A 26,114-nucleotide genomic window follows, 5' to 3' on the forward strand; every position below is an offset into this window, starting at 1 on the left:
TCACACACAGCAAAAATGACTTTTTTTTAAAAATTGCGGTAGCTTGTGGGTGCTCCCGGGGCGTACACAGAGGAATGGTGCGGTCCTCAGCTCTGGGGGCCGTTCTTATGACCCTCCGGCTGTACGCAGGGGACAGGCCAGGTGCCTGGCTGGGCTGGGACAGTCGTTTACTGGGCTGGCACAGGCTGGGGGGTCCCCCGCCCACTCTCAGCAGACCCCTCCAGCCCGTTCTGCTCTGACCCCGGCTCCGGGCTCTCCAGGGCGTGCCGGGCGTCAGCCTGCCACAGCTGCACCAGGTCCGTGGGGGTCTTTCCTTCCTGGGGGAAACAAGAGGATATCTAGTCACAGTTCAGAAGTCTGTACAAAGAGGTGCCCTCATCTACGCCAGTGGTTCCCAACTGGGAGCAACTGGCAATGTCTGGAGACACTTTTGGTTATGACACCGGAGGAGGGGATGCTACTGGCATCTTGATTAGAGGCCAGGGATGCTGCTCAAACATCCGATAATGCATGGACAGTCCCCCCACGACAACGAATTATCCCACCCAAAACGTGGGAGGTTGAGAAGCCCTCATTTACACCTTCCCCTTATCTTCCTAACTATCTCATTATCTCCTCAGCCTCTCTTTTTTCTTTCATATAGCTAGCTTTTTAAAAAAAATTGAAGTATAGTTGATGTACAATATTATATAAGTTACAGGTGCACAATACAGTGATTCATAATTTTTAAAGGTTATACTCCACTTAGAGTTATTATAAAATATTGGCTATATTCCGTGTTGTACAATATATCCTTGTAGCTTATATCATACATAACAGTTTGTACCTCTTAATCTCCTACCCCTATATTGCACCCCCCAGCCTTTCCTGAGTCAAGATCCCCCCTTACCCAATTCTCCTCTCTTTTGTGATTGCTCTGGGCCCCAAAGAAGAGCTTGGACGGGGGGACATAGGCTCCTAAAGGAACTGAAGGGCCACAGGAGCCAACACAGGGTGCTAGGAACAATCGTGCTGACTGAGTGCTTAGCTTCCTTCCGCCTCTGTCCCTCCACGATTTTGGCCTCCCTGAGCCTGGCCATTAGGACCGCCTGTGGTCTACTTGGGGGCCTTTGGGAAATCCTCCTCCTGTCCCTCCTGGCTGTTTTCGCCACTAAGATTTTCTGGATGTAGAGAAGCATAGAGAGAGTTGGGAAGCCGGGTGGGCCCCCAATCTCCTGGGGCCCAGAGAAACCCTCCACTGTGAGACTGCCCCAAGGGCAGGCCGGCCGAGTCTTGCTCAGTTCTGTATTTCTTCCAAGTGCCCAGCACAGGGCCTAGGAGAGCAGTGCACACTGTTTACTGAATCAGGAAAGGAGTGAATTTACCAGGTTCTTGCTCATCATGTCAGCCCCGTGCAGGAGCAGCAGTTTGATGATTTTGTAGCGATTGAGCCTCACGGCGTCATGCAGGGCGCTGTCCCCTTCCTAGAACCAGTGAGACATTCAGCATGGCCCACGGGGGCATGTGGGAGCCCTCAGGGGGCATAGGGAGCCCCCTATGGTGGGGCTGGGCATGAAGGAACCCAGACACTCACTCTGTCTTTGGCATTGATGTCCAGGCCCAGGGATAGAAAGTGTTCCACGATCTCCACGTGCCCTGTCCGGACTGCCACATGCAGGGGGGTGCTCAGCAGCTGGGTGGGGAGGAATCAGGAATTGCTGGCTGAAGGGACCTGGACTGTGATGCCTCTGGGAGGGGGCTGTCTTAACTCTAGCCTAACCCTTCTCCCAAGGAGGGGCAGGGAACGCTGTAATTTCCCATCACCCTATCTGATGATCAGCTCTAAGGCTTTACATGCCACCTCCTCAGGGAAGCCTTCTATGATTCCCCTCTCACCCGGATATGAGCAACTGCTCACTCCTCTGCCCTTTTAAAATAATTATAGTAGATGCCATTTATTGAGAAATGACTATGTGATGAGCACAGCAAAATCTTACAAAACATTAGCCTTATGTTGAATAAATAATTAATTTACATAAATTTTCCCATCCAATCTATACAAGAACTCTGCAAGACATTTTATAGATGAGCAACAGAGGCTCAGAGGCTGTCACTTGTTCAAGGTTATATACAAAGGATTGAGTGAATTAAAAATGGTGGATGAATAAATAAGTGAACAGATGAATAAATGAATGGATGGATGGATGGATAGATAGACAGATAGAAGGATGATGAACAATGGCATGGGTGAACAAATCCTGCATCTTTGGGTGGTCCCAAAGCCGCCAAGCTAGTGGATCTCTTCTCCTCCCCTCTCCTCTGCTCTTCCTCCCATCCCCAGATGGTGGTCTCCAAGGGGCTGCAGCTGATGGCAAGGACACATCCCTGGGCTCTGCAGCCACTCCAGAAACCAGACTAGCTCACTACCCTCCTGCTCTCTGCTTTTCTACCCTCTGCTTCTCTCCCCGCCACCTCTCCGCCCTGCTACCCCAACATCTGTGAGCATTATGGCCTCACCTTATCCCTCACATTGGTGTCTGCTCCCCGGCTTTGCAGAAGCTTCACCACCTCCAAGTGGCCCCCACGGCAGGCCCAATGCATGGCTGTGCAGTCCAGCTAGAAAGGAAGGGTGGAGCCTAATTGCAGCGCTACAGGGAAGAAAGTGCCCTGGGGGAAACGACCCCAGCCAAGAGGGCAGGCAGATATCCAGGGAAGGATAGGGCCACTCCAATGACTGAGCAATGGATGGAGTGGAGACAAAGAACCCTCGGGGTCCATCTCGTCCAAGCCAGGTTTACAGAGGAGGCTCAGGGAGGAGATGGGGCCCCCCCAAGGTCATACAACCTTGGCCTGGCCCCCGAGGCAGCTTGTTTATGTCCCAGTTTGGAGGTTTGCAGGGATAGGGAATCTATGAGTGCTGGACCCACCTCCTGCCCCTCACCCAATACCTGCCCTCTTGCTCACCCGATCCTGGAAGTCCACAGTGACCCCACTCTCTAGAAGCTTCTCCAGGATCTCCATGTGGCCCTCCAGGGAAGCTCGGTGCAGTGCTGTCCGGTGGAACTGTCCCCAGAGAAACTGTCAGGGCCTAAACTCTGGCCCCAGGCCTGAGCCCATCGCCCACCCAAGTTGAGCCCAGGCCTTATCCCAGCCCAATTCTGACCCCTGTGCCCGGTCCCCATATCTTCCATGTTCCGCCAGCTCCTTCATGCTCTATCTGGACCAGCCTTGGAGGCCTCCTATGCACTGGGGACTCTGACCTTCTCACTGCCCCCTAAACACACAAGCTGTTGCCTGTGCCCAAATGCCCATTTTGCCCATACTCCCTGTGAGCGCTTGATGAATTCTTGTAACTCCATGAAGATGCAGCTCAAGTGTCATCGACTTCTTGAAACCTCTAGGCCATAGCTGTCCCAGGGGTCCAGACAACCCTCCACTGTGATAGACAGTCAAAGGCAAGCTGAGTCTTACTTGACTATTTCCCCTGAGTGCCTTGCCCAGGGCCAGGATGGGCAGGTGCACCCTGATTACTGATTCAAGGAGGGAATGAACTTCCTTTCCAATGCAGTCGGCTTTCTGCTTTGGTCTCTTGAAACACTCAGGCCAGAGGGCATATCTTTCCATATTCTAATGATCCAGTTGTGCATCAGTCTCCCAGCTACTGTCAACCCTGGTCTTTTTGGTTTTGTGCTCCTAGCACCTAGCACAACGCGCAGAGGCAGGAGATGCTCAGCTAGACCAAGAGGATTAAAACTCTGGAATCTAAAAAGTGGAAGGGACATGTAGTCTAAGCCTGCAGTAATGCAGGCTGAAGGGGGTGACCATTAATTTGCTCAATCCCAGGATATGGTCTCGAGAGAGCATCCTACAAAGTATGAAAGAGGCAGTTTCAGGGAAAACAAAAAGAAGTATGATGGGTGACGGAAACATTTTGAAAATCGTGGGGATGGGTGCACAACGTTATAAATGTAATTAATGCCACTGAGTTGTACACTTAAAATTGATTTGGCATGTCTCATGTTTTATATATATATATTTTAACCTTAAGATCAAAATAATTGTTAAAAGTATGATATACAATGCAACACAAAATATCATATCCAAGCATGTGCTTTAATAGTTTTTTCATTGGATAAATATGTATTGAAGCACTAATATTCTATTTGATCCCCATAACATGCTCTGAGGGGAGGAGCCAGTTTTACGAAGGAGGAAACAGGCACAGAGAGGTGACGGGCCCAGCCACAGGTCCCAGAACTAGGGAATGGTACAGGTGGGATTCGAGTCCAGATCTCCTGGTCTTGGACTCTGTATTGATTCCATTCCATTTTTTCCCCTAAAAATCCAGGTGTTTATTACTCTGGAGTTGGTTCAAGTTGGAAAGGGTCTAAGGATTTAGAAAAACTCCTGTGTGGGGAAGGGGGCATCCCACATCTTCTGAGGGGCCCCCTCCCAAAGGACACCCACGCCTCTTCTCAAAGAATGCACAAGCGGGCGGGGTGCGGGCGTCAGCTCTGAAAGGGAGGCCGGCACAGGTGCAGGGCCCGATGGGAACATCACCTGATCGCAGGTGTCGGGGGAACCCCCGTCCGCCAGGAACTTCTCAATGACCTTCATTTGCCCCTCCACCGCCGCTTTCAGGAATGTCTCCGCGTCCACAGGGCCGGTCTGGAGAGAGCGAATGCAGTCCCTGGGGGCCGCTCCGCTGTGATCTGAGCCATTCCCCCTCCCCTGGCTCCCCCTGCCCACACGGGTGTCCTCCCCAGGACCCTTACGATCTCCTCCGGCTCTGGGGGTGGCTCCTGGGAGGCTGCCAGGGCTTCCCGCTTCTTCTGCTTGCGTTTTTTCCGCAGCTGGATGAGGTTCTGGATCCCACCCACGTCGATGATCTCCCTCCGCAGGTCTAGGGATGTTTTACGCACGCGCTCTTGACCCTGCGTGGGGATAGCCGATCAAGCCCCGCACTGGGGCACAGAATGTGGGGCTTGGGGACCTCTGAGCTATGCTGGAGGTGGAGGACAGGGGGAGCCTCTCAAGGGAGAAAGAATCCAGGTCTAGCTCTGCCGCCTAGGACTAGGTGAAGCCGATGAGATTGAGACACAGATGCACGGGGCGGGGGGCGGGGGGGCTTGAGGGGGCTGCCTGGGAGCTGCCCAGCTTCAAGGCTCCACACAGGGTGGGGAGTTGATGAGGAAATCTCAAGGGCAGTTCTTAGCCCAGGCCTCCAGAACAGGGTACGAATTCTCATCTCTCCATGCAACTCTCTCTCTCTCCCTCCATCCGTCCCTCCCTGCCTCTCTCTCTCTCTCTCTCTCTCTCTCTGGCCATAAAAGTAATACAGAAACATAAAAGCTCTGAAGAGAAAGCCCTTCTCTCCCAGAGGAACTTCTATCATAGCTCCGTTGATGCCCTTTCAGACATGCATCCTACGGGATCATCCTCCACACAGTGGTCTGGAAACTCTGCTTTTCTCTTATCAGCGGGCAGATGTCTCCTGTCAGCACACACAGCCTCCCCCAGCCCATTAACACCTGCATCATGCCCTGTTGTATGGCTGCCCCAACACTGCCGCTTCCAAAATGAGTCCCGTAGGATCTTGTACACATGCAGATTCTGACTCAGCAGGCGTGGGGAGGAAAACTTCCCCCCTCTTCACTTCTAAGTTCTTTGGCTGGTCTAATAATTAAATTGATGTAAGACTGATTAATAGGAGAAAAACAAATTTAATTTCATATGTATGGTAGTCCATAAAAATATGAGACTCAAAGAAGTGACCAAAGCAGGCAGCTTTTACACATTTTAGACAAAGAAACAATAAATGTGTGCCATATTGAAAAGACAAAGGAGTTTGTTTTTGGAGGAACTAATTAGTGAAGAAACAAGTTTTGTTTATATAGCCTTCTCAGCCCTGAATTCCTGATATCTAGTGATAAGGAAGCTTTCTACTTTCCTGATATAGGGAGGGTAACTTCCCATGGCAGATTTATTTGCTACTTTCAGGGGAACAAAGGAGGGTCAGAGTGTCCTTCTTGCACTGGCTTTTTCTCAGATAACTTTAGTTAAAAAATAATCAGTATGGGGCTTCCCTGGTGGCGCAGTGGTTGAGGGTCCGCCTGCCGATGCAGGGGACACGGGTTCGTGCCCCGGTCCGGGAGGATCCCACATGCCGTGGAGCGGCTGGGACCGTGAGCCATGGCTGCTGAGCCTGCGTGTCCGGAGCCTGTGCTCCGCAACGGGAGAGGCCACAGCAGTGAGAGGCCCGTGTACCGCAAAAAGAAAAAAAAAATCAGTATGCCAAAGTGGTATATTTGGGGGTGGCATATTCTGCTCTCCTTCACACATATGAGATGGGGCTGAGATGCTGCATCGCTAACATCTCCCGGGGATGCTGAGCTGCTGGAGGAGCACCAGGAGGCGCAAGGCTGTAACTGCCTGGTCTGTCTCCTGAGAGCACAGATACTGAGTTCTCCTAGCACTTACCTTAACCTTTTGTAAGGATGGACTCTGAGGCCTGTGGTGCTTCTCATCCTCCAACACCAGCATCTCCATGGGCAGCTTCTGATGGGTGGTTCCTCGGAGTTTCTGGTGAGCCAAGGACAGGACGGGTTCTGGGCCTGCCTGCAGTGCCTGGGGGGCCAGATAGCCTAGCCCACAACAAATTCAAGGACCCCAAGGACCTCCTCCTGTGTGACCTCCCAGCCCGTCATCTGCCCCACTCCTCTCTGGTCCAGAAGGCCCCAGGTCAGAGCCAGGCTCCCCGGCCCCAACCCCAGTTCAAACGCCTGTGTACTGACTGCCCTGGGTCCCCAGCAAAACAGGATTAAGGGATACTGGAATGAGTTTTCATGAAATTAAACATACTCACTTTTTTCAAGCACTGAGGTTTTGGGGTTTTTTTGGTGTTTAATATTCACTTTGATGAAATACTTGAGATGAGATGATAGTTTTGTTTTTTGTTGTTGTTTTTTAGTGGGCTTACTTGACAATACAAAAATTTGGCAACTCTGTCAGTTACCAACTTCTTTCCCTCAGATTTTACTGATCCGTGAAATCCTAGAGCATGGAAACTGTTGCTTTCAGGGAACCTGAGGGGTGGGACCTGCAGCTCCCCAGCTCTCAGCTTGATGTGAACTCTAAGTATTAACCTTATTCTCGTTTCAATAATATGGGGGAAACTCTGTCCAAGTCTCCTCCCCACTTGTAGCTCCAACTTGCCTGGACTACTTCCTCATGGCCGCTTCCTCTCTTCTAAAGGAAAGCACTCTTTGTTAAGTGCTGGCGCCCCTATCTCGGAAGTCCCCATGTACCGGGGACATTTGTCCAGGCTGGAGGGTGCTGAGTCCAGGTGGCAGCTGGGGAGGAATGACCTCCCTTACAGAGCTCTCAGCTGCCTTTGTCGTTCGACACCGAGCTCCGGTGTTATGCTCTTCAAGTGTCAGTTGAGGGCTGATTTTCCAGGTCTTTATTTCGAATGTTCTGTTGTCCACTGGCATCTCCCTTCCATGTCAGGCTTGCATGGTTTGAGGTCTCCCCAGTGCCGGCCTTGCCTGAAATGCTGCATCCTCACCCAGGGACAAGATCACCTAGGGCTTCAGCTACTACTGCATGTGGGGCCCTGGCTGGGCTCCTGGGGCATCTAGAGTGGGCTTGGTCTTAATCATCTTGGCATCCCCAGCACCGATGACAAGAGTTAGCACGTAGTAGGTGCTCAGCAAATGTTTGGAGAATAAATGAGTGAATGAGTTCACGGCTGGTGGCAGGCGGGCTCAGCAGCTCTGCACACCTCCGAGTCCTCAGTGATGACCTAGCCCAGTAAGGCCCCCGCAAGAGAGCCTCAGCCCCTGGGCTGGTCTCCAAGACCCTCCTTCCCTACCCACCCCATGAAGAGGGTGCAGGCTGAACAGAGGTTCTCCTCTAAGAATGCTGCTGGGCTGGGGCCTGGTGGGAACAACTGGGGACTCTAACGCCTGCCCACGCCTTACCCAGACTCCATAGCGCCTCGCTTCAGATTTGTCTCTGTAGGTTGGCATACAGTAGGTGCTCAAGAAATGTTTATTGAATTGGGTGTTTGTCGGTGAAACACAACCCAACAAAACTTCCACCTTACTTCATAGATGGCTGCACAGAGGAAATGAGAGAATGCCTGTCCAATGCGTAGCACGGTGCCCGGCATGTAGGAGGCAACAGTGGTGAGGCTGGCTCTGTGGGCACCTGGGGCCCTGAAAGCCCTGCTGCTATATTTGTTGGATGAATGAATGGATGAGGACTGCTCCGTGTCCCCTTGCTGAAGGTCTGTGTCCAGTGGCGGCACTCCAGAAATGGCTCAGCAACATGACTCACCTGCCTGGCCCTGGTGCACTTGCCCTGGGGGAATGAGAAATGGCATTCCTGGAGATCCAGGGATGCCCTGGCGGGGACTCAGCAGGCTCCGTCCAGGTCCTTCCCAGCCAAACCTCTCCTCCCTTCCCTAGTCCTCATCTCTTCTTCCACCAGAGTCCTGACCCTTCCCTCTTCCTCACCTCCATTCAGTCATTCTTCCTTTTTAGAATGGAGTCTACATCTACACTGATTTCTCTCTCCCCTCCCGTTCCTGTTAGGGCCAGTCTTTCCCCCTCCAAGTCCTTCTCAGAGCCGTCAGAGCTGCCTTCCCAAAACAGGTCAGGTGGCACCACTACGCCTCACTCAACAACATGCAGTGGCTCCCCACTGCCCACAGAGTATCTTTGAGTATCTTCTAAGTATCTTCTAAGTATCTTTCATGTGGTCCTCACTGTCTGGTTTGTGCCCTGTCTCCTTTCCCAGCCTCAGCCCCTCCTGCCAGACTTCCTCCTGACAATCATGCATCCACTCACCCCAACGACAGGCGCCTGTTGTTTCCTTAGCCTGGAATACTCTCCCCCCTCCTGACCTCCATCCTTCAAGGGCCATCCTTGAAGGCCTGGCTCAAATGCCCTCCTGTCTACAGAGAAGTCCTCGAGGGCCCACGGTCGGCATGCCTCACCCACCCTTTGTGCTCCTTCACTTCTGAGTTACACCTCTATTTCACCCTTTTCCACTCTGCCTTGTTTCTTAGTTGACCGTGCACCTGACAGATGTCAGCTAAAATGAACACAGAGCTGGTAAAGAGGAGGCGGGGGCTGACCTTCCTGAGCCTCTCATTCCTCCCAGCACTGGGCTCTTGGAAGAGTAGACTCTAGGTCAAGTATTCATTTCCATAAAATGAAGAGTAGGACCAGCCCGCACCCTCCTCCCTGACTTCTTTATTCCAGAGAAAATACAATTGCCCAGAGCCCCATGCTCAGACGCCTCCCCGGGCGTGGCTGGCGGTCCTAGAAAACCCATGCTTCCTTTGCCAGCATCCCTTTCTCACTCTGCTCCCCGTCTTTATCCTTCCTCAGGAACCAAACACTGGAGTTTTTCCTGTCCCAGCCTCCCAGCCGGCAGCTGGGGGATCTCAGGGCCCCAGTCCGCAGGCAGCATCCCAGCTGTCCTGCTCTGTGCAGCTCAGCCTGTCTCCTCGAGGCCCAGGTGGGTGGACATGGTCTCAGGGAGCCCAGCTTGGCTCGCCCACTCCACTGTCTCTCAATTTGGGGGCTGAAGCCTCCGTCTCCCACTGACAGCAGCCCCCTCTCAGGAGCACCCTTCAGTAGAGCCAGCTGGGCCCCTGGGGACACCTGTCCTCCTTCCTGCCAGGTACGGCAGCCAGGCTCTTCCTTCCCTTGACAGCAGAGCTGGGTCTCCTCAGCACCCTTGGGCCCCACACCCCGCCCTACCTCTTTCTCCTCCTCCTGTGCCAGCCGCTCCTCGATGAGCGCCGCGGCCCTCTGCACCTCCTCGGAGCCCGCCATGGCACCACGCGCAACCCGCCCCTGCAGGCTCCGGGGCCCCAGGGGCTTTATATGCCAGGGCTCCCACCCCCGCCCCGCTAGGCGCCTTTGTCATGAGCTCACCGACCCAATTCTCCAGCTGCCTCCCGACCTGTCACCTTCACCCCAGGCAGCCCCAAGGAGCAGGAGGCGGCGGGGACAGTTGCCACCCCCCAAACCCTGGCCTATTGGAGCCGGAGGGCCCAGTGCCCCGGGACCGAGAGCGGGGACTGCGGGAAGGAGCCTGCCCAGCCTCTGTCCTGAGTGCTGAGGCCCAGATGGGCCGGGCAGCCGCTCTGCACAACGGATCGCTGGCTGCTCTTAGCCCTGATGGCAGTGCCACCTGCTGGATGCCTGGAAACCCTGCCCAGCCAGTGCCAGTGAGGGAGCCTAAAGGCCAAATGTGGGGACCCAAGATAAGCCCACATCCGCAGGCCGTCCCGTGAAACGGCCCTGCCTGCTCCGGGGAGGGGCAAGACTCTGCCTCATCTGGGCTGGAGTGCCTGGCGGTGGGTGGCGGTAACAGCAGCCGCCTCCCTCTTTGCCCGCAGCTCACGCAGGCCTTTGCCTCTCTGGGGTCCCACAGTGCCCCCTAGTGAAGCATCGCTGCATTTGGCTGCAAGTCCACTTGTCCCTGACAAACCTCACCCATCAGTCTGTCGCAGGGGGCCTCTGTGGGACTTACATGGTCTTGTTTCAATGAGCCACTGGAAGGGCTGGAACACAGCGCCAAGCCCCGCTGACGAAGACACCAACTCTGACTGATCATCCTTCCCTCCCCGATTTCCCAGGCAGGCCACCCTGACCGGTGGTCACTGAGAAAGAAAAATACTCTCAACTGGAGAAGAAGCAGACCTGTACTGCTCAGTTCCATACCTGGAACTGTGGGAGCGAGGCCTGGGTCACCACGACCCGGGTTGAACCTGCCAGTGAACCACAGACACCGCAGCCTTGTGGTTCTGTGACACTCACGTGGCCTGCCCTTAGCTAGACCACCTTATCTAAGGTCCCCCTCTCTGCTTACGTGCACATTTTCCCCTAAGGAAGCACAAGACCCAGCTCCTTCTTCCCTCTGGTTTCCTTGCTGGCAAGCCGACAGGCTCATCATCAAAATTTATCAGAGGTTTTGCTTTCACGTCGCCAAGGGTGCATGCAGCATCTGCAGGACATCCGCACACGTCTCAGTCCCGAGGGCCCGGCTCAGGGGGCTGGAGCCGGAAGCCCGCACCCTCGTGCTGCAGGAGCACAGCAGCAGGTGACTAACGCCGCCTTCCCGGGGGGCTGCCTTCGCTTTCAAAGCGACTTCACACCTGTTATCCCGTGTAATCCTGCCAGCAGCTGAGAGGGGGGGCAGGGCAGGCGGCATCACCTGCACTTTAAAGACAAGCAACCTGGGTTCGGAGGTTAAGTGGCTTTTCCGGAGGACCCACGAGAACACAGGCCCGCATACTGGCAGTTCACAGTTCGCTCCACCGTACTCTCTGCGGTGGAGGGCACGGAGCAGTAGCTGCTCTACCCGGAGCAGCTGGGGAGGCTGTGCACCCACCTGCTCCCACCCCAGAACTGGCTCCAGGGCTCCAGAGAGCTACAGGAGAACCCAAAGTCAAAGCCAGGCAAGAGAGAAGGAAGGAGCAAAAGGCTTTATTGATAAATATGCAGACGTGTCTGCACACAGGGACCTGCTGCGGGGCCGTGAGCAGACTGCAGACCCCCCACTGCCGGGGTTACAGCCAGGAGATGGCCCTGTGCAGGCCTCGGCCACGACAGCCCAGCCATCGGGACCACCTCATCTCTGCCGGCTGTGCTGGGGGCTGGGAGAGGCAGAGGCCGTCCTCAGGCTCCCCACCCCCGGGGCTCACGAGTGGTCCCCTCCCCTCTGGGGGGCTGGCACTGGGCCCAGGGCAGAGTCAGGGGGTAGGGGCAAGGGAGGGAAACAGCAGCTGCTTCAGACCCTGAGCAGAAAACCGGAGTGAGCACAGCCGGCAGCACCAGATGACAGACCTGGGCTCCAGGGGCCTCCGGGCTGGCCCTCGTGGCTTGAACCTGCCGCGGGAGAGAGGCAGGGTGGAGGGCCCTGGTTTGCCTTTTCTCTGACGAGGTTGGCAAGGCCTGTGTGTGGCAGCACACTGTTTCCTGGGTGCTGGGCACTGGTGGCCCATGGAGTCCCTGGGAAGCAGGGTCCCCTCAGGGCTCGCCCAGCAGCCATACACGAGAGGCTCCCCTGGAGAAAAGAACGGCTCTCAAAGGCAGCGGCAGGGTCGGGGGTGACTCGTGCTCCAGCCGGGAGGCCTCTCAGCCCTGCAGAGGCCTTCCCTGGTCTCTCTGCCCAGGGGTCCGTGGGCTCCTCAGTCCTGGGGCGGCGGGGGCTGGTTAATGATGACCTGGATGACAAAATCTTTCTGGATCTTGGTTTCCTGGAGCCGCGTGCGATCTGTGAGCAGCTTTCCAGAGAAGAACCATCGCTGCCAGGATGGCTCGATGCCCTCCTGGGTGTGCAGCTGCCTCTTGAGCTGCCCCACCGTGTCAGGCAGGCTGGCGCTGAGCCTCACGTCCTTGCCCGTGGAGAGGCGTACCTTCAGTGGGAACTCTCGGCGCACGCTGGGGGTGGGCTCGGGGGGCTCCAGGCTCTCCTCCTCAGTGTGCTCCAGAAGCAGGTTCACGGGTGGCGACAGGCAGTAGATGGGCAGCTGGTAGCGATTGCCCAGCTCATCGTAGCATTCACAGAGGGTGCCTGTGGGAAAGGCAGGGTGGTCAGAGTCGGCTTGGGGACCAACTGATATGGATTAACTTGTGTCCCCTCCACCAATTTCATGTATTGAAGCCCTAACCCCACCCCCCCCAGTGTCACTGTATTTGGAGACAGGGGCCTATATGGGAGTAATTAAGGTTAAATGAGGTCATATAGGTGGGGCCCTGATCCAGTAAGGGTTGGTGCCCTTACAAGAAGAGACACCAGAAAGCTCAAGCTCTCTCTCTTCTCCCACAATGAGGACATAGAGAGCAGGTGGCCATCTACAAGCCAGGAAGAGAGCTCTCACCAAAAACCAAATCAGCTGCCACCTTGATCTTGGGCTTCTCGGACTCCAGAACTAAATTTCTGTTGTTTAATAAGCTACCCAGTCTGCAGTATTTTGCTATAGCAGCCTGAGCAGACTGATACACCTGTCATCGTCATCCCACAGTCCTCAAACCCACCCTACAGGTCTTCCTGGGACAGCTGGTGGGAGCTCGAGGTAGAGGCAGGAAGACCTGGGCTGACATTCTGGCTCCACCAGGTACTGGCTCGTTCAACCCTAGAAAATTACTTAACTTTTCATTTGTTCATTCAACAACTCCTTCCTGAGCATATGTGCTGGGTGCTGGAGTTACAAGGATGAATGAAATAGCATAGGCCCTGCTTTTCATGACTTATACCCAGGGGGCCTCAATCTTCTTACTTGTACAATGTATTACATGTAGTTATATATTGATATTTACTGTATCTTGAGCACCTACTAAGTGCTGGGACTGGACTAAATGATGTTATGTGTATCTTGTTGAATCCTAACAGCCATCCGATGAGGTTGGTATCACCACTTTATAATTGTTTAGTCACTGAGGTTTTAAATTCAAGAAGCTCACGGTCACATAGCTAGGAAAAAGACACTCAGTTAAAACCCAGTCTCTGACTCTATAGAGTTTCCACTGTTGCCCTCTGCTTTACATAGTCCCAGGGGCCATTATGAAATTAAATGAGATAATGCAGTAGAAGCTTCTAGCTCGGTGCCCAGCACATAATAATACTCAACAGAAGGTTGTTACCTGAGATGTGCTGGGATCTCAAAGGGCCCTGAGCAATCTGTAGCTTGCTCTCATCACACTGCCTTGAGGTTTGCTGGTGTCTTTCCATGCCCCCCTCGTCAGGCAAGCGGGGACTGTGTCTCATTTTTCTTGGTGTCCCACTCCTGGACCATGTTCATGAGGGCTGCTTGAATGAACAAGCGACTAGCCACACCTGCCACCCACCAGCCTGGATGGAAGCTCCTGACATGGGGCTGGCCACTGGCTCTCCTCCACCCTGACGGCCCCCTCGCTCCGGTGGGGAAAGCCCCGCCCTGCCCGCTCACCATGAGGCAAGGTAATGCTGGCTCCGTCCAGGATGGCCTGAGCCAGCTCGTGGTCGTTGGCTTCGGCTGCGTAGGCGGCAGCCTTGAGGGCGTCCCAGATCTCCTTGCGGCCCTCGAAGGCGGGCGCTGTGTCCCAGAACTCATCCCTCTTGCTCCGCAGCTGCCCATCGGTCATTGGGTAGTCGCTCTTCCACTTCAGACGCTCCTTCTTCAGGGGCTCGTTGCGTCCTGGGCAGGACAGAAGGGAGAAGCTCAGCATCTAGAAAGCCAGGGCTGTGGTCCACCCTCTCCCAGCCCTGCCTCCCTGGCCCTCACTGCAGTGGCTCCTGAGCGTTCGGGTCTCCGGGCCCTTTGCTGGAGTCAGGGAAGAGTCTGGAAACTGCACACACCCAACCTGGGGGTGTAAACCACTTCTGTTAGCAAACGCAGCATATACGGCCTTTATTGTTGTTGCTGCTGCTGTTTAAGTCTTAATTTTACTCTCTTTCTTTGATAATAAAGTAGGATGTATTCAGTATTTTTAAAATCTGTAAAGAATGTAAAAAATTTAAAATCTGAAAAAAATAACTGCCACTGTTCACAGAGCCAGCTTGTGCCAGATCACAGGCTACGCATTTTAGCCTCAAAATGACCCAGCAGATGGGGAGACTAAGACCCAAAGAGCTTGTCATTGGTCTAAAGCCACACAGGTACCAATTTAATGCCAGGCTTTCCGACTCAGAAGGCCACCCTCTGACCACTGTCTGTACTGTGCTGCCATTGGGGAAAACTTACTTAAGAATTCCACCATTCAGAAGTAACCACTGCTGACACTTAGACATATTTCCTTCCAGCTTTCTTTCCCCCATTTTTCTCAGTAGAGTTGCGCTCATATCATACGATTTATTTTAAAAATATTCCTTGTTATAAAGAGGATTTAAAATGTTTTCATGCCAATATACAACTTTCTGTTTATTTCACACTTATATACTGTCCATGTATATTCCCATGACTAAAAATTATAAACGTTTTTAATGTCTTGTTATTAATGTTCCACTATAAAGTTACAAAGCATGTTTTTAGAACCATAACCAACCAACCAAGAAATCCCTGCAGCCTCTGAAGAAGAAAACAATTCTGTTAAATGTCATGATTCTTGTTACCCAGCTCCAAGACAACTCCAGACCTCAGTCAAGATTGAGGGAAGAAGCATCTCTCAAAGGCTTTAGGAAGCTCAGTCACCTCAAAGCTGAAGGCAGAATGAGCCACAGGAGTGAGGTCTAAAGTACTTGGCTCCCGCTCTAACTCAGGTCCTGGGTGAGACGCGGAACTAAAGCTGAGGACTGCCCCCGTGGGCTGGGGCAGGAGTGGCGGCTCCTCAGGGGAAGAGAAGGACATTCACTGTCTACCAACTGTGTGAAAGAAAACCGTGCAAGCACTTTACTTATATATATCATCCCATTTCACCCTTCCAGTGGCTTTAGGTGGTAGGTGTTATTATTACTACTTCACAGATGATGGGACAGGCAGAGAGATTAAATGACTTGCCCGAGGTCACACAGTAAGTGACAGAGTGAGAGTTCCACCTCAGGTCAGACTGAATCCACAAACGGCCCTCCTGTGGGTTTGCCGCTACCAGTGCAGACAGAAAACTCTCAAGCCAGACATTTAATCTGAAGTGTTCCTGGGTTAGCCGAAGGAAATGCAAATCCTCTTTGTAGGAAAATAACTTCAGACCAGGCCTCAAAGAATTTCTGAGATGAAGTTCCAAGAAAAAATAATAATAAGGTCATAGTTTTTTTGTTTTTGTTTTTGTTTTTTAATCACAGCATACAAAGAAACAAGGCAATATGAGTCTGAGCCAGCAAAAAACAACAGGCAAAAGAATCAGACCCACAAAGGCTTCAGATATGGGATTTATCAGACACAGATTACAAAATAACTGAGTTTAAGAAATGAGAGCCTTAAAAATATGAAGAGCGTATGGGAAAAACACCCACATGACTGTCATCAGAAGTATTCTGTGTGAACAGTAGAGGAGAGACACTAGAGATTTTTCTTTATAATGGGCTACTGATAAATGATGTTGGGACTACAGGTTCTCCATATAGAAAAACATGCAACAGGAGCCCTACCTCACGCCAGCCACAAAAATCAAAGCCAGGTGGCTCGGGACTTCCGTGGTGGTGCAGTGGTTAAGAATCCGCCTGCCAATGCAGGGGCCATGGGTTCGAGCCCTGGTCCGGGAAGATCCCACGTGCCGCGGAGCAACTAAGCCCGTGCGCCACAACTACTGAGCCTGTGCTCTAAGTCGACGAGCCACAACTACTGAGCCCGCGTGCTGCAACTCCTGAAGCCTGCGTGCTGCAACTCCTGAAGCCCGTGAGCCTAGAGCCCATGCTCCGCAACAAGAGAAGCCACTGCAATGAGAAGCCTGCGCACCTCAACGAAGAGTAGCCCCAGTTCACCACAACCAGAGAAAGCCCGCACGTGGCAATGAAGACCCAACACAGCCAAAAATAAATTAAAGGAAAGAAAAAGAAAAAGAGAAAAAAGCCAGATGGCTCAAAGGCTTAAGTGTGAACGACAGAAAGGAGGCAGAAAGGCAGCAGAGAAAATGACAGTATTGTCCATGTGCTTTTTTGAACAGGTTTGGTCTGGAGGTGTTTCTGCCTGGATCAATCAAGTAGCTCTGCATCATGATTTCTACCCCCTTTCTCTTTGGTCCTTTAGCATGGATGACTCCCTGACAAGAGCTTTGATCCATCAGGACTCACGGGCATTATGCAGTGACACCCTCGGGACCTCTGGGGTGCGGCATTTCTGCCCCTCCACTCAAGGATCCAGACGTCAGGGCTTTTTAACTTCTTGAGCTGTTTTCTAAAGCTTTCCTTTCTCCTTCCTCTTTGCCAGATGTCACTTCTTACTGGTCTCCAATGGGGTAGAGGTCAGGCCCAGCTAATGGGCCTCTCCTAATCTGCTGAGAGTTGAGAAAGCCTTGTCAGCACTGTCAAAATTGAGAGCATATGGCTCTAGGAAAGAGGCTTCCTAAAGAAGAAACTAGGCTTCGGGACATGTGTTGTTCCTGCTCAGATGCCCCACCACCCCCTTACTTAAATGGTCAGGTTTTGGTTCTGTCCCTGACAATCAAGGCTGCTGGACTGGTGACCTCAGGACACCTAACGTGTAACTGTGTATGCATGCATCTCACTCTTTCTTTAATATGAACACAGCCCCATGGTGTCACCTTTCAAAGCTGTCACCTCAGGAGGCCCCCAGTACCTGAGGGATGCTTTGCTCGAATACCTGGCCTTCAGAGTCCCCTCCCCTCCACACGGAGAACAGCATGCTTTCCTGTCTGCGCTGTCAGAGACACACTTCTCACCCCAGGATGGACACGATGCCGGTGAGCCTCCCCAAGTATTAACTGCATCTCCATCACCCAAGACACAAGGGCTTAAAAGTTCTTCGCCCTGCACGCTGGTCCTTTCAGGCTGAAAATATGAGAAAATATTAGAATGGGGTGGGGGTGGGGGTGGGAAGGGGGAGGGTTGATGTAAGAAAAGGGCAGCAGGAGCCCAGCCGTCTCAGCTGTCACTGCACTTCTTCGCCAGAAGGGGGCAGGCGCAGCACCTCTGGGCCAGGGGCTGGCTCCCTTCACAGTGAGTCAAACACAGCACAAAAATATCCAGCAAAGTTCCCCAGGCCCAAGGCAAGCATGCATAAGAGACATGCCAAAATGTCCAGATCCCTACATACTAATGCTTACAATTTTAGGCACAAATACAGACAAAACAGAAAAGGAAGGTTTTACTCCAAACATAAAAAAGCGCAAATTGATGATGAGTATTTTAAATTTCATTTACTTAAAAAAAATGATTTTTAAAGTTAGTTGAGTCAAAAAATATTGGGCAGTGGAAGGGGTGTGAACACTTTTATATGCTGTACACATTGCTACAAACTTTCTGGAGGGTATTTGCTATGATACCAAAAAACTTAAAAGTGTGCATCCCTTTGGCTCACCGATTTGGTTTCTAAGAAAGTATTCTAAGAAAATAATCACAAGCGTGTGGGGAAAGTTCATCTACAAAGCTATTTAGCTCAGCCTGGTTTTCTAGAAATAAAGTAAACGCACAGGAGAAAGGCTACATTAACATCTGTGCATCCCTAGCAGCCATTCTGTAATGGGGCAGAAGGAGGCTGAGTAACACGGGGAAATGTGCATCATACAGCGAGAAAGGTTAGAGAACAGCCAGCACACCGTGCTCCAGTTTTTATTTCTAAAAACGTATGTAGGGCTTCCCTGGTGGCGCAGTGGTTGAGAGTCCGCCTGCCGGTGCAGGGGACACGGGTTCGTGTCCCGGTCTGGGAGGATCCCACATGCCGCGGAGCGGCTGGGCGCATGAGCCATGGCTGCTGAGCCTGCGCATCCGGAGCCTGTGCTCCGCAACGGGAGAGGCCACAACAGTGAGAGGCCCGCGTACCACAATAAATAAATAAATAAATAAATAAATAAATAAAAACGTATGTAATATTATATATATTAAAAAGACTGGAAGGATTTACACCAAAATGTTAACAGTGGTTATATCTGATTGGCAGTTACCAATAATTTTATTTTGCTTTTATTTTCCAAGTTTCCAACAATAAGCATTAATTACTTTAGTAATAAGAATAATACAATGAAAGTTGTTGACAAGTAAAAAGGGTACGTAAAGTTCTGAGGAGCAGCCACAGAAAAGGAGGAAGAGTTTGGGGAGCTGAGGGGTGGGGTTTGAGGGTGGTGGTGAACTGAGAGCCCAAGGCCCACAGCTTCTAGGATTTCAGTTGCTGGCAGCTCTGGGTGACTCTGTTCAGGGCCAGGCAGGCTCTGTTGGTTTCAGCAGCAACAGCAGCAGCAGCATCCAGTGGCCTCTACTTATGTCTCCACCTGTCCTAGATAAGCCCCAGGTCAAAAACAGAGTAACAGGGCTTCCCTGGTGGCGCAGTGGTTGAGAGTCCGCCTGCCGATGCAGGGGATACGGGTTCGTGCCCCGGTCTGGGAAGATCCCACATGCCGCAGAGCGGCTGGGCCCGTGAGCCATGGCCGCTGAGCCTGCGCGTCCGGAGCCTGTGCTCCGCAACGGGGAGAGGCCACAACAGTGAGAGGCCCGCGTACAGCAAAAACAAACAAACAAACAAACAAACAAAAAAACCCCAGAGTAACAGAAATGGTCCTTATCCCCAGTGAAGTTGAAAAAAGAGAGATTTAAAAAACAAAATAAAAGATCAAGGTACACACCTGTATGGGGAGGGAGAAAACACCCATGACAATCACGGGTCTCTGTGATTGTGGTGGGAAGGGAACTGAGCAGAGAATGTATGTTTCTGAGTAGACGCTTGAGGGTTGCCTGAAACACCACCTGTGTTAGGACCTGCTGAGGTGCTGGTTAAAAAGGCAGCTTTGGACTTCCCTGGTGGCACAGTGGTTAAGAATCCGCCTGCCAATGCAGGGGAAATGGGTTCGATCCCTGGTCCGGGAAGATCCCACGTTCCGCGGAGCAACTACGCCTGTGTGCCACAACTACTGAGCCTGCGCTCTAGAGCTCACGAGCCACAACTACTGAGCCCACACGCTGCAACTACTGAAGCCCGTGCGCTCTAGGGCCCGTGTGCCGCAACTACTGAGCCCGTGTGCCACAACCACTAAAGCCCATGCGCCTAGAGCCCTTGCTCCGCAACAAGAGATGCCACCGCAATGAGAAGCCCGTGTACCACAATGAAGAGTAGCCCCCGCTTGCTGCAACTAGAGAAAGCCTGCGTGCAGCAACGAAGACCCAACGCAGCCAAAAAAAAACCCCACAAAAAAACAAAAACAGAAAGGCAGCTTCCCAGGGCCCACCTCAGACCCACTGAGCCAGAGTTGCAGGGCTAGGCTGGAGTAGGTACTCGATTCTGATTGAAGAACGCCACTTGTGAGCACAAGCAAAACAAAGTGGAAATGGCCCGCTCATCCACATGTTAACATCAGCTAGTCCAATGGATCGCCTCCAAAGTTGCTGCTGAGAGGAGATTCGGAGGGTAAAGGGGGAAGAGAGTGAGAGGGCACGATGTCTGGGTTGGGGGAGGATAATGATGGTGGACGCTGTGGTTTGGCCTGGATAATGAATGGTGTCTGGCAATACCACCCCCAAGGGACGGTGGTGAAAGGAGAGTGAGAGAGAGAACACTAAAGATCCTTTCCAATTTGCATAGAGCTGGAGTGCATCTATGAGTGTGTGTGCGTATGTGTGTGATTCACACTGCTTAACTCAGAATAACTACACAAGAGGGGATCCTCAAGAACCCAAGGAAGGGCAGTGGGCCTGGCTGCTTCCCTCTGAATATCCCTGGCCCAGTGCAGGTTCTCAGCAAGTGTCTGCTGAGTTGAAAATGGAACTGACAAATGCACAGTGAACGGTGTGGGAGCATGGTGGAGGAATCACAGCTGACAGCAGCAGTGGGCAGGCAGGGGAAAGCGGGAGAAGGGTCTGCTGTGAGGGAAAAGTCAGGCAGTCGCTTTGCTTGTTGATCTCAGACCCCAAGAGATCCTTATTGTGGCTTCGGGGACTGGCACATCTGAGTCACTGGGAAGTGACACCAAGTCTGAGACCAGCCAAGGGAACCAGAGATTTCCCAGGAGAGTCAGTCCACCCAAGCCAGGAGACGGCCCTATTTATACCTGTGGCAATCCCCAAGCTCTATTTCCACACTCGGTTACCAAGCTGCATACCCAGGTCCCTGCTCCAGGGATGGGGCCAGCCATGTTCTCCCCAGAAGTACTGATTATGTGACAAGCCTGGGCTTGCTCTGGCTGGTGGGAGAGATGAGGCTTCAGGCAGAAGGAGGGACAAGGGCCTTCCCATCCCAACAGCCTGAGCTGCAATGGCCCTTTGACCAGGATGCAGACTCCAATCTCTCCTGCCCTCCCCCTCCTCCCTGGCAGTCACAGCTGGGCTGCAGGGGGCTGGAGAGATGTGGGTGAAGTATGGCACCTGGCAGAGGGGATAAGAGATTCAAGAGAACAGCAGGCCCAGAAAAGGATCAGCCCAGCCAAGGAGGGTGCAGGCAGGGGAAGCAGAGCGCAGGTAATCCCTTCAGGAAGCACAGTATTTATAGTTAGACTTAGCCCAGGATGACCCTCAGAGCCTGGGTAACCTTCGAAAGGAAAGTGCTAGCCCAGCTCTGCTCAGCTGGGGCCTCCCCACCTGGCCACTTTACAGCCTGGGCCCATCTTCCCCATTCATTCCCTCCGGCCCAGCTCTAGGGTTCAGGGAGGGAAAGGGGTGGAGCCAGTTGCTAAGTGACAGCCCAGGTTTCCTAAACTGCATCCCTTCCTAGGGCACGTTGGGTCCCAGGGCTCCTGGGCAGGGTTGAAGGAGCCCTGAACTCAGCTCTGTGATGGCGCCCAGCCTGGGGCAACTGCAGTTCCTTGAAATGGTCCAGTTTGTCCCCCTGAGGCTGGGACCACCTCCAGTTCATCACTCGCATCCTGGGGACAGGCCCCGGTCTGGCACACAGCAGGTCTCAACCACCGTTGGCCCAATGAATGAGTGAATGAAGTGAACGAGCCATCTGGGAAAAGTGGGAGGAGCTGGAGAGGGCAGAGACCAGATCAGAGACGGGGAACAGAAGAAATCTGCTGGAAGAAATCCCAGCAAGGGAGAGGGGCGAAAGACAGCGGGTGGCAGAAGTGGCAGTCCAGGAGGGACAAAACCAGTTCCGGAGGTGTACAGTGAGGGAACCCGCTGGAGAATGAGGGCCTGGGTGTCAGAACCACGCCCAGTGAGCGCCTGGGAGCTTCGTGGCAACGGGAGAGACGAAAGTGCAGCCAAGAAAAATAACCCTACCCAGAGCCCCCCTGCTTGGGCGGCTGTGAGTGTGGACAAGGGGGCACACAGAACCGTGGAGACAGTGTGCGCTTTCACTGTGCTTGCACACAACGCACACATTTACTGGGGCGGACTCAGAGGAGCAGGCCTTTTATCTGCTCTCTGCTCTGTGCCCCCAGCCCGGGGTCCCCCGCTGAGAGGCCAGGCAGGGCGAAAGGTGGCATCCCAGTCTGGGCTCTGACCAACTCTCCCGCTCACCCAAGCTGACTTCCCCCAGCCGTCCCCCTGTCCCATTTCCTGAGGGAAAACTGGAAAACTGGCCTTTCCGATCTCTACAGACAGAACCCCCAAATCCCCAGGGCCTACTCTGGGATCCAGCCTGCTATACAACCAACAGCTCCTTTTCTGGGGCTGGCTGGGAAAGAACGATGTATTTCCTAAGCAGAGTTATAAAACATCAGGTGTTTGGGAAATGACGGTGATTCTTCTTGTTTTAAGTTCATATGAATTTTAAACAAAAACAAAACCCCAGCCTGTTCCTTTCCTGTAGTGAATATGTTCCCATCTTCTTCACGTGCTGATTTTTGTTCCCAGGTGTAACAAAGTCCCGGCCTGAATGTGAACAGTTCCAGGACTACCAGCTCTAGAAAGAACCTAGATTACAGATAACTATGACTTGAGACACATTAGCATAGGCTGTCTCTCCAATCTGGCTACTTACTTATGCATGGGCTTCAGAGCTGGATGGGGTGGGGGTGGGGGCTGCTTTGGCTCCTGACCACCTGTGTGAGTGCAGGGGCCCAACTCATCATTCCAAGCCTCAGTGCTCCCATCTGTAAAGAGGACGTGACTCCCACGTCATGGGACTGCTGTAAGGATTACAGAGACCACTCTGCCCAGTACTTAAAAGACGGTAGTTATTGTAATTAATGAGCAAGCCGAGTCAATCGTGCTCGTTATCATTACGCAATTAACAGAATGAAAGGTTACCATCTTTTTTTCCTTTTCCATAAAGTTGCTGTGATTTTGAAAACTGTGAAAACCCCTGCTGTAGTGAACGCTTGGTCTCTACCTCCCCCAGTGCAGGAGGATGCAGGGGCTAAATGAGGTTAAGTTTGACAGGGACAAAGAGCGGGCTTGATGGTTGCCCGCTTCCCTGTTCGGCTGCACAGCGTAGGGTCAGCACTTTTCCTGGGGCAGAAGAGTGAGGATGGCGGCTACTAAGTAAAACAGGAACTCCCCAGAGGTTGCTAGAAAGGTCTCCGGTATCTGGCCAGCTCCCCTTGCTACCTCAGGACTCTAGGGAGGAGAGACAGGCCATCTCTACCACTGCTTTCTACAGCCCTGCTGTCAAGGAGGGTCCCCGCAGGGAGGATCCAGACCAGCACCAGCTTGGCAGCCAGGTGCCTAGAGGCCTGACTTCTGACACCCAACACTCTGTCCCCCTGGCTGTCAAGCGCCACCTGTGCTTCACTCAGACATGCGCCACTCCATCAGGGCAGGTCCCCCGGAGCATGGCAGAATCCTGAAGCCAGGAGTGACCTTAAAGTCATTTACTCTAGCCCCTTCATCTTACAGATGAGGAAACCGAGGCTCTGAGAAGTGATGTGACCTGTCCCCAAACCCACAGCTTTTGCCCGTGTGTGTGTCGGGGTGGGGGGATGGTAAGTTGTTTCTATCAAACCACTCCACTGCCAGTGAAAGCTCAATGATAACTAGAACATTAAAACGATAGGCCTTTGACCCAAAGATGATGAAAACTCCAACAGGAAAAGCAGGAAGCAGAATACGCTTCAAGAGCAAGAGTGGAAGAGTTACGAGTCAGTCTGTTCCCGCTAGGAAAGAATGAAATCTAAGAGCGGGGCCTTCTCAGGACTCCAGGGCCTGACTGTGCATCCAGGTCTCCGGTGGGCTAGACAGAAACACAGACTCAGGCACTAGCCCAAGACTCTACTTCCGCATGGCTGGTTTGGGGCTCAGTGATGGAGACCAACCTCCCACCCATATGACACTCCTGCGGGGGGCAATTCAGCCTCTGTGGGCACTTCTGGAGACACTCACTATGCCAGGAGGAAACCTATCCCATTGTTGGATGGGTCAAATGGTTAGAAAGTTAAGTGTTATAGTCACCCTTCACTGAGCACTAACTATGTAGCAGGCAGTAGGACAGAGAAACACAGAGACCGAAGGTCCAGATTTTGGAGTCAGACAGACCAGGGTTTTAACATCAGCTCCATCGTCAATTAGCTAAGTGACCTTGGGTAAATGTCTTAAGCTTTCTAGTCTCCTCTTCTGAGAAGCAGGGAGTTAGTAACGGCCCACTTCTTTTTTTTTTTTTTTTACAACTTTATTGGAGTATAATTGCTTCACAATGGTGTATTAGTTTCTGCTGCTTTATAACAAAGTGAATCAGTTATACACATACATCTGTTCCCATATCCCTTCCCTCTTGCGTCTCCCTCCCTCCCACCCTCCCTACGGCCCACTTCTTAGGGAGGTTGGGAGGATTGAAAATCTACACATATACGTTACATTAGCTAATAGGATCAAGAAGATTATGTATAATAAATCAACTCACCTAACACCCCACACCCTAGGTGCAGTCTCCCTAGCACCATAGCTCTTGTTTCCTCAACCTGAAGACAGACAGACAGACACACACACACACACACACACACACACACACACCCAGCACCGTACTTGCTACAGAGGAGGCACTATTATTGTCACTGAAATTGTTTTTGCCATTATTAAGATTATGATTTTGACCTGGAATCCACTGGCTCTGCTCTCTGGAATGACACAGAACAAGTCACCATGACTGTCACAGGGTGATATTTTGCTCTTCTCCAGACTGAAGATCCCTGTTCCCTCTACTGTTACTCCAGCTTCTTTACCATCCCGTCCACCCTCCTCTCAACTAACCAACTCACCTAACAGCCCACGTGAGATCTGCCCAGCACCAAGCCTCCCTGGGCTCTGGCTTCCTCTGCCTGAGTGCCAGCCCCTCTGCCTCCAGAGCAAACACAACAGCGAGTCTGCCCAGCACTGCTGGGGCTAGAAAAGACCCCATAACCCTTCCCCTGGCTGTGCCTCTATACTCTCTCTGGCCTGGTGTTAATTTACAGTCCACACCCTGTCTTTCTTTCCGGCCTGTCTTAAGTGGGTGAGCTTGGAGTGAGAAGGCCTGAGTCTGTTTCCATCGCGGCCTGTGCCAGGTGACCTGGGGCATGGTCCTTCACTCTCCAAACACATCTGCCCAATTCTGTGTACCTCAGAGACGCTGAAATACTCCAGGGAGCTTCTGTGAGAAGTGCCTTGGTCAAGTGTGAGGTGTACACAGATGCCTGACATCCCTGAGATCTGGAACCCCACCTTTTTTAGGCTCACCCACTTCTTCACATGCCACAGCTCAGAGCCTGCAACATTCTGTTTGTGGATCAACAGAGAACTCCTCGTCTGAGCATGTTCATTCTCCTCCAAAGCCAGGCTTGGGCCTTGCAGGCAGCTAGCTGTGCCTGACTCATTCTTTCCCCTTCTTCCTCTACAGCCCGTGAATCACTGGCCCTGTCAGGCCAGCATCCTCCTTGTTTCCTTCCCATGCTTTGCCTGGTCCTGACCTCCATCCATCAGGATGCAGGCCAGAAGCGTCTTCCCTCCGGGACCCACATGTACCTCACCCCTGGCCCCGTGGGGTGTGACTGTCCCACACCGCCCTGAGTCACGTGCTGACGTGTGTGCACGTCCCCTGCGCATTGTGCTGTCCCTTCAACTTGACCGTCAGCTCCTGGAGGGCAGGCTCTCGAGAGGCAATACAGTGTGTTGCATCAAAAACACAGCTGCCAGGCTTCCCTGATGGCGCAGTGGTTGAGAGTCCGCCTGCCGATGCAGGGGACACGGGTTCGTGCCCCGGTCAGGGAGGATCCCACATGCCGTGGACTGGCTGGGCCCGTGAGCCATGGCCGCTGGGCCTGCGCGTCCGGAGCCTGTGCTCCGCAACGGGAGAGGCCGCAACAGTGAGAGGCCCGCGTATCGCAAAAAAAAAAAAAAAAAAAAAAAAGAAACACAGCTGCCTGGGACCCAGCCCCAGGGATTCTGATTTAATTGCTCTGGGGTATGGCCTGAGCATCGGAGGGGTTTAAAAGCTCTCCAGATGATTCTAATATGTGGCCAGGACTGACAAGCACTGATCTGGAACTAGGCTGGCTGCTTTGACTGTTTAATGAGGCCTCTGAGAGGGCCTGGCAGGGGGGTACTCAGGGAGAACCCCAGGCCTGCGTGAGGCTGACCATCTGGACAGTCCTCTCAAGGCTCACAGCCAGACTGGTCATAAG

The 26,114-nt window shown here is 52.7% G+C and overlaps 2 protein-coding genes across 4 annotated transcripts in view; both read right to left on the reverse strand.

The window, feature by feature from the left end:
* Window positions 1–167: 167 nt before the first annotated feature.
* ANKRD2 (ankyrin repeat domain 2) lies at window positions 168–13,221 on the reverse strand. Its single transcript, XM_060110542.1, is given in 11 exon segments — window positions 168–317; window positions 1,365–1,463; window positions 1,574–1,672; window positions 2,497–2,595; window positions 2,944–3,042; window positions 4,540–4,647; window positions 4,755–4,913; window positions 6,460–6,561; window positions 9,753–9,842; window positions 9,844–10,058; window positions 13,209–13,221. Coding segments are annotated over 10 exon segments (1,083 nt in total). The 5' UTR covers window positions 9,922–10,058; window positions 13,209–13,221.
* The window catches only part of UBTD1 (ubiquitin domain containing 1), a 52,382-nt gene continuing 37,738 nt past the window's right edge, over window positions 11,471–26,114 (reverse strand). For 2 of the 3 annotated variants that reach the window (XM_060110288.1, XM_060110337.1), the window contains 2 exons: window positions 13,952–14,179; window positions 11,471–12,576 (listed from right to left, as the gene is read on the reverse strand). In XM_060110288.1, the coding sequence (XP_059966271.1) occupies window positions 12,191–12,576; window positions 13,952–14,179 (614 nt within the window). In that variant the 3' untranslated portion in view covers window positions 11,471–12,190. Of the gene's footprint in view, window positions 12,577–13,951; window positions 14,180–17,315; window positions 17,425–26,114 lie in introns of all 3 variants that reach the window. The other variant, XM_060110421.1, reaches the window with a different exon arrangement.

The sequence above is a fragment of the Mesoplodon densirostris genome, chromosome 1 (assembly GCF_025265405.1).
Source record: "Mesoplodon densirostris isolate mMesDen1 chromosome 1, mMesDen1 primary haplotype, whole genome shotgun sequence".
Lineage (NCBI taxonomy): Eukaryota > Metazoa > Chordata > Mammalia > Artiodactyla > Ziphiidae > Mesoplodon > Mesoplodon densirostris.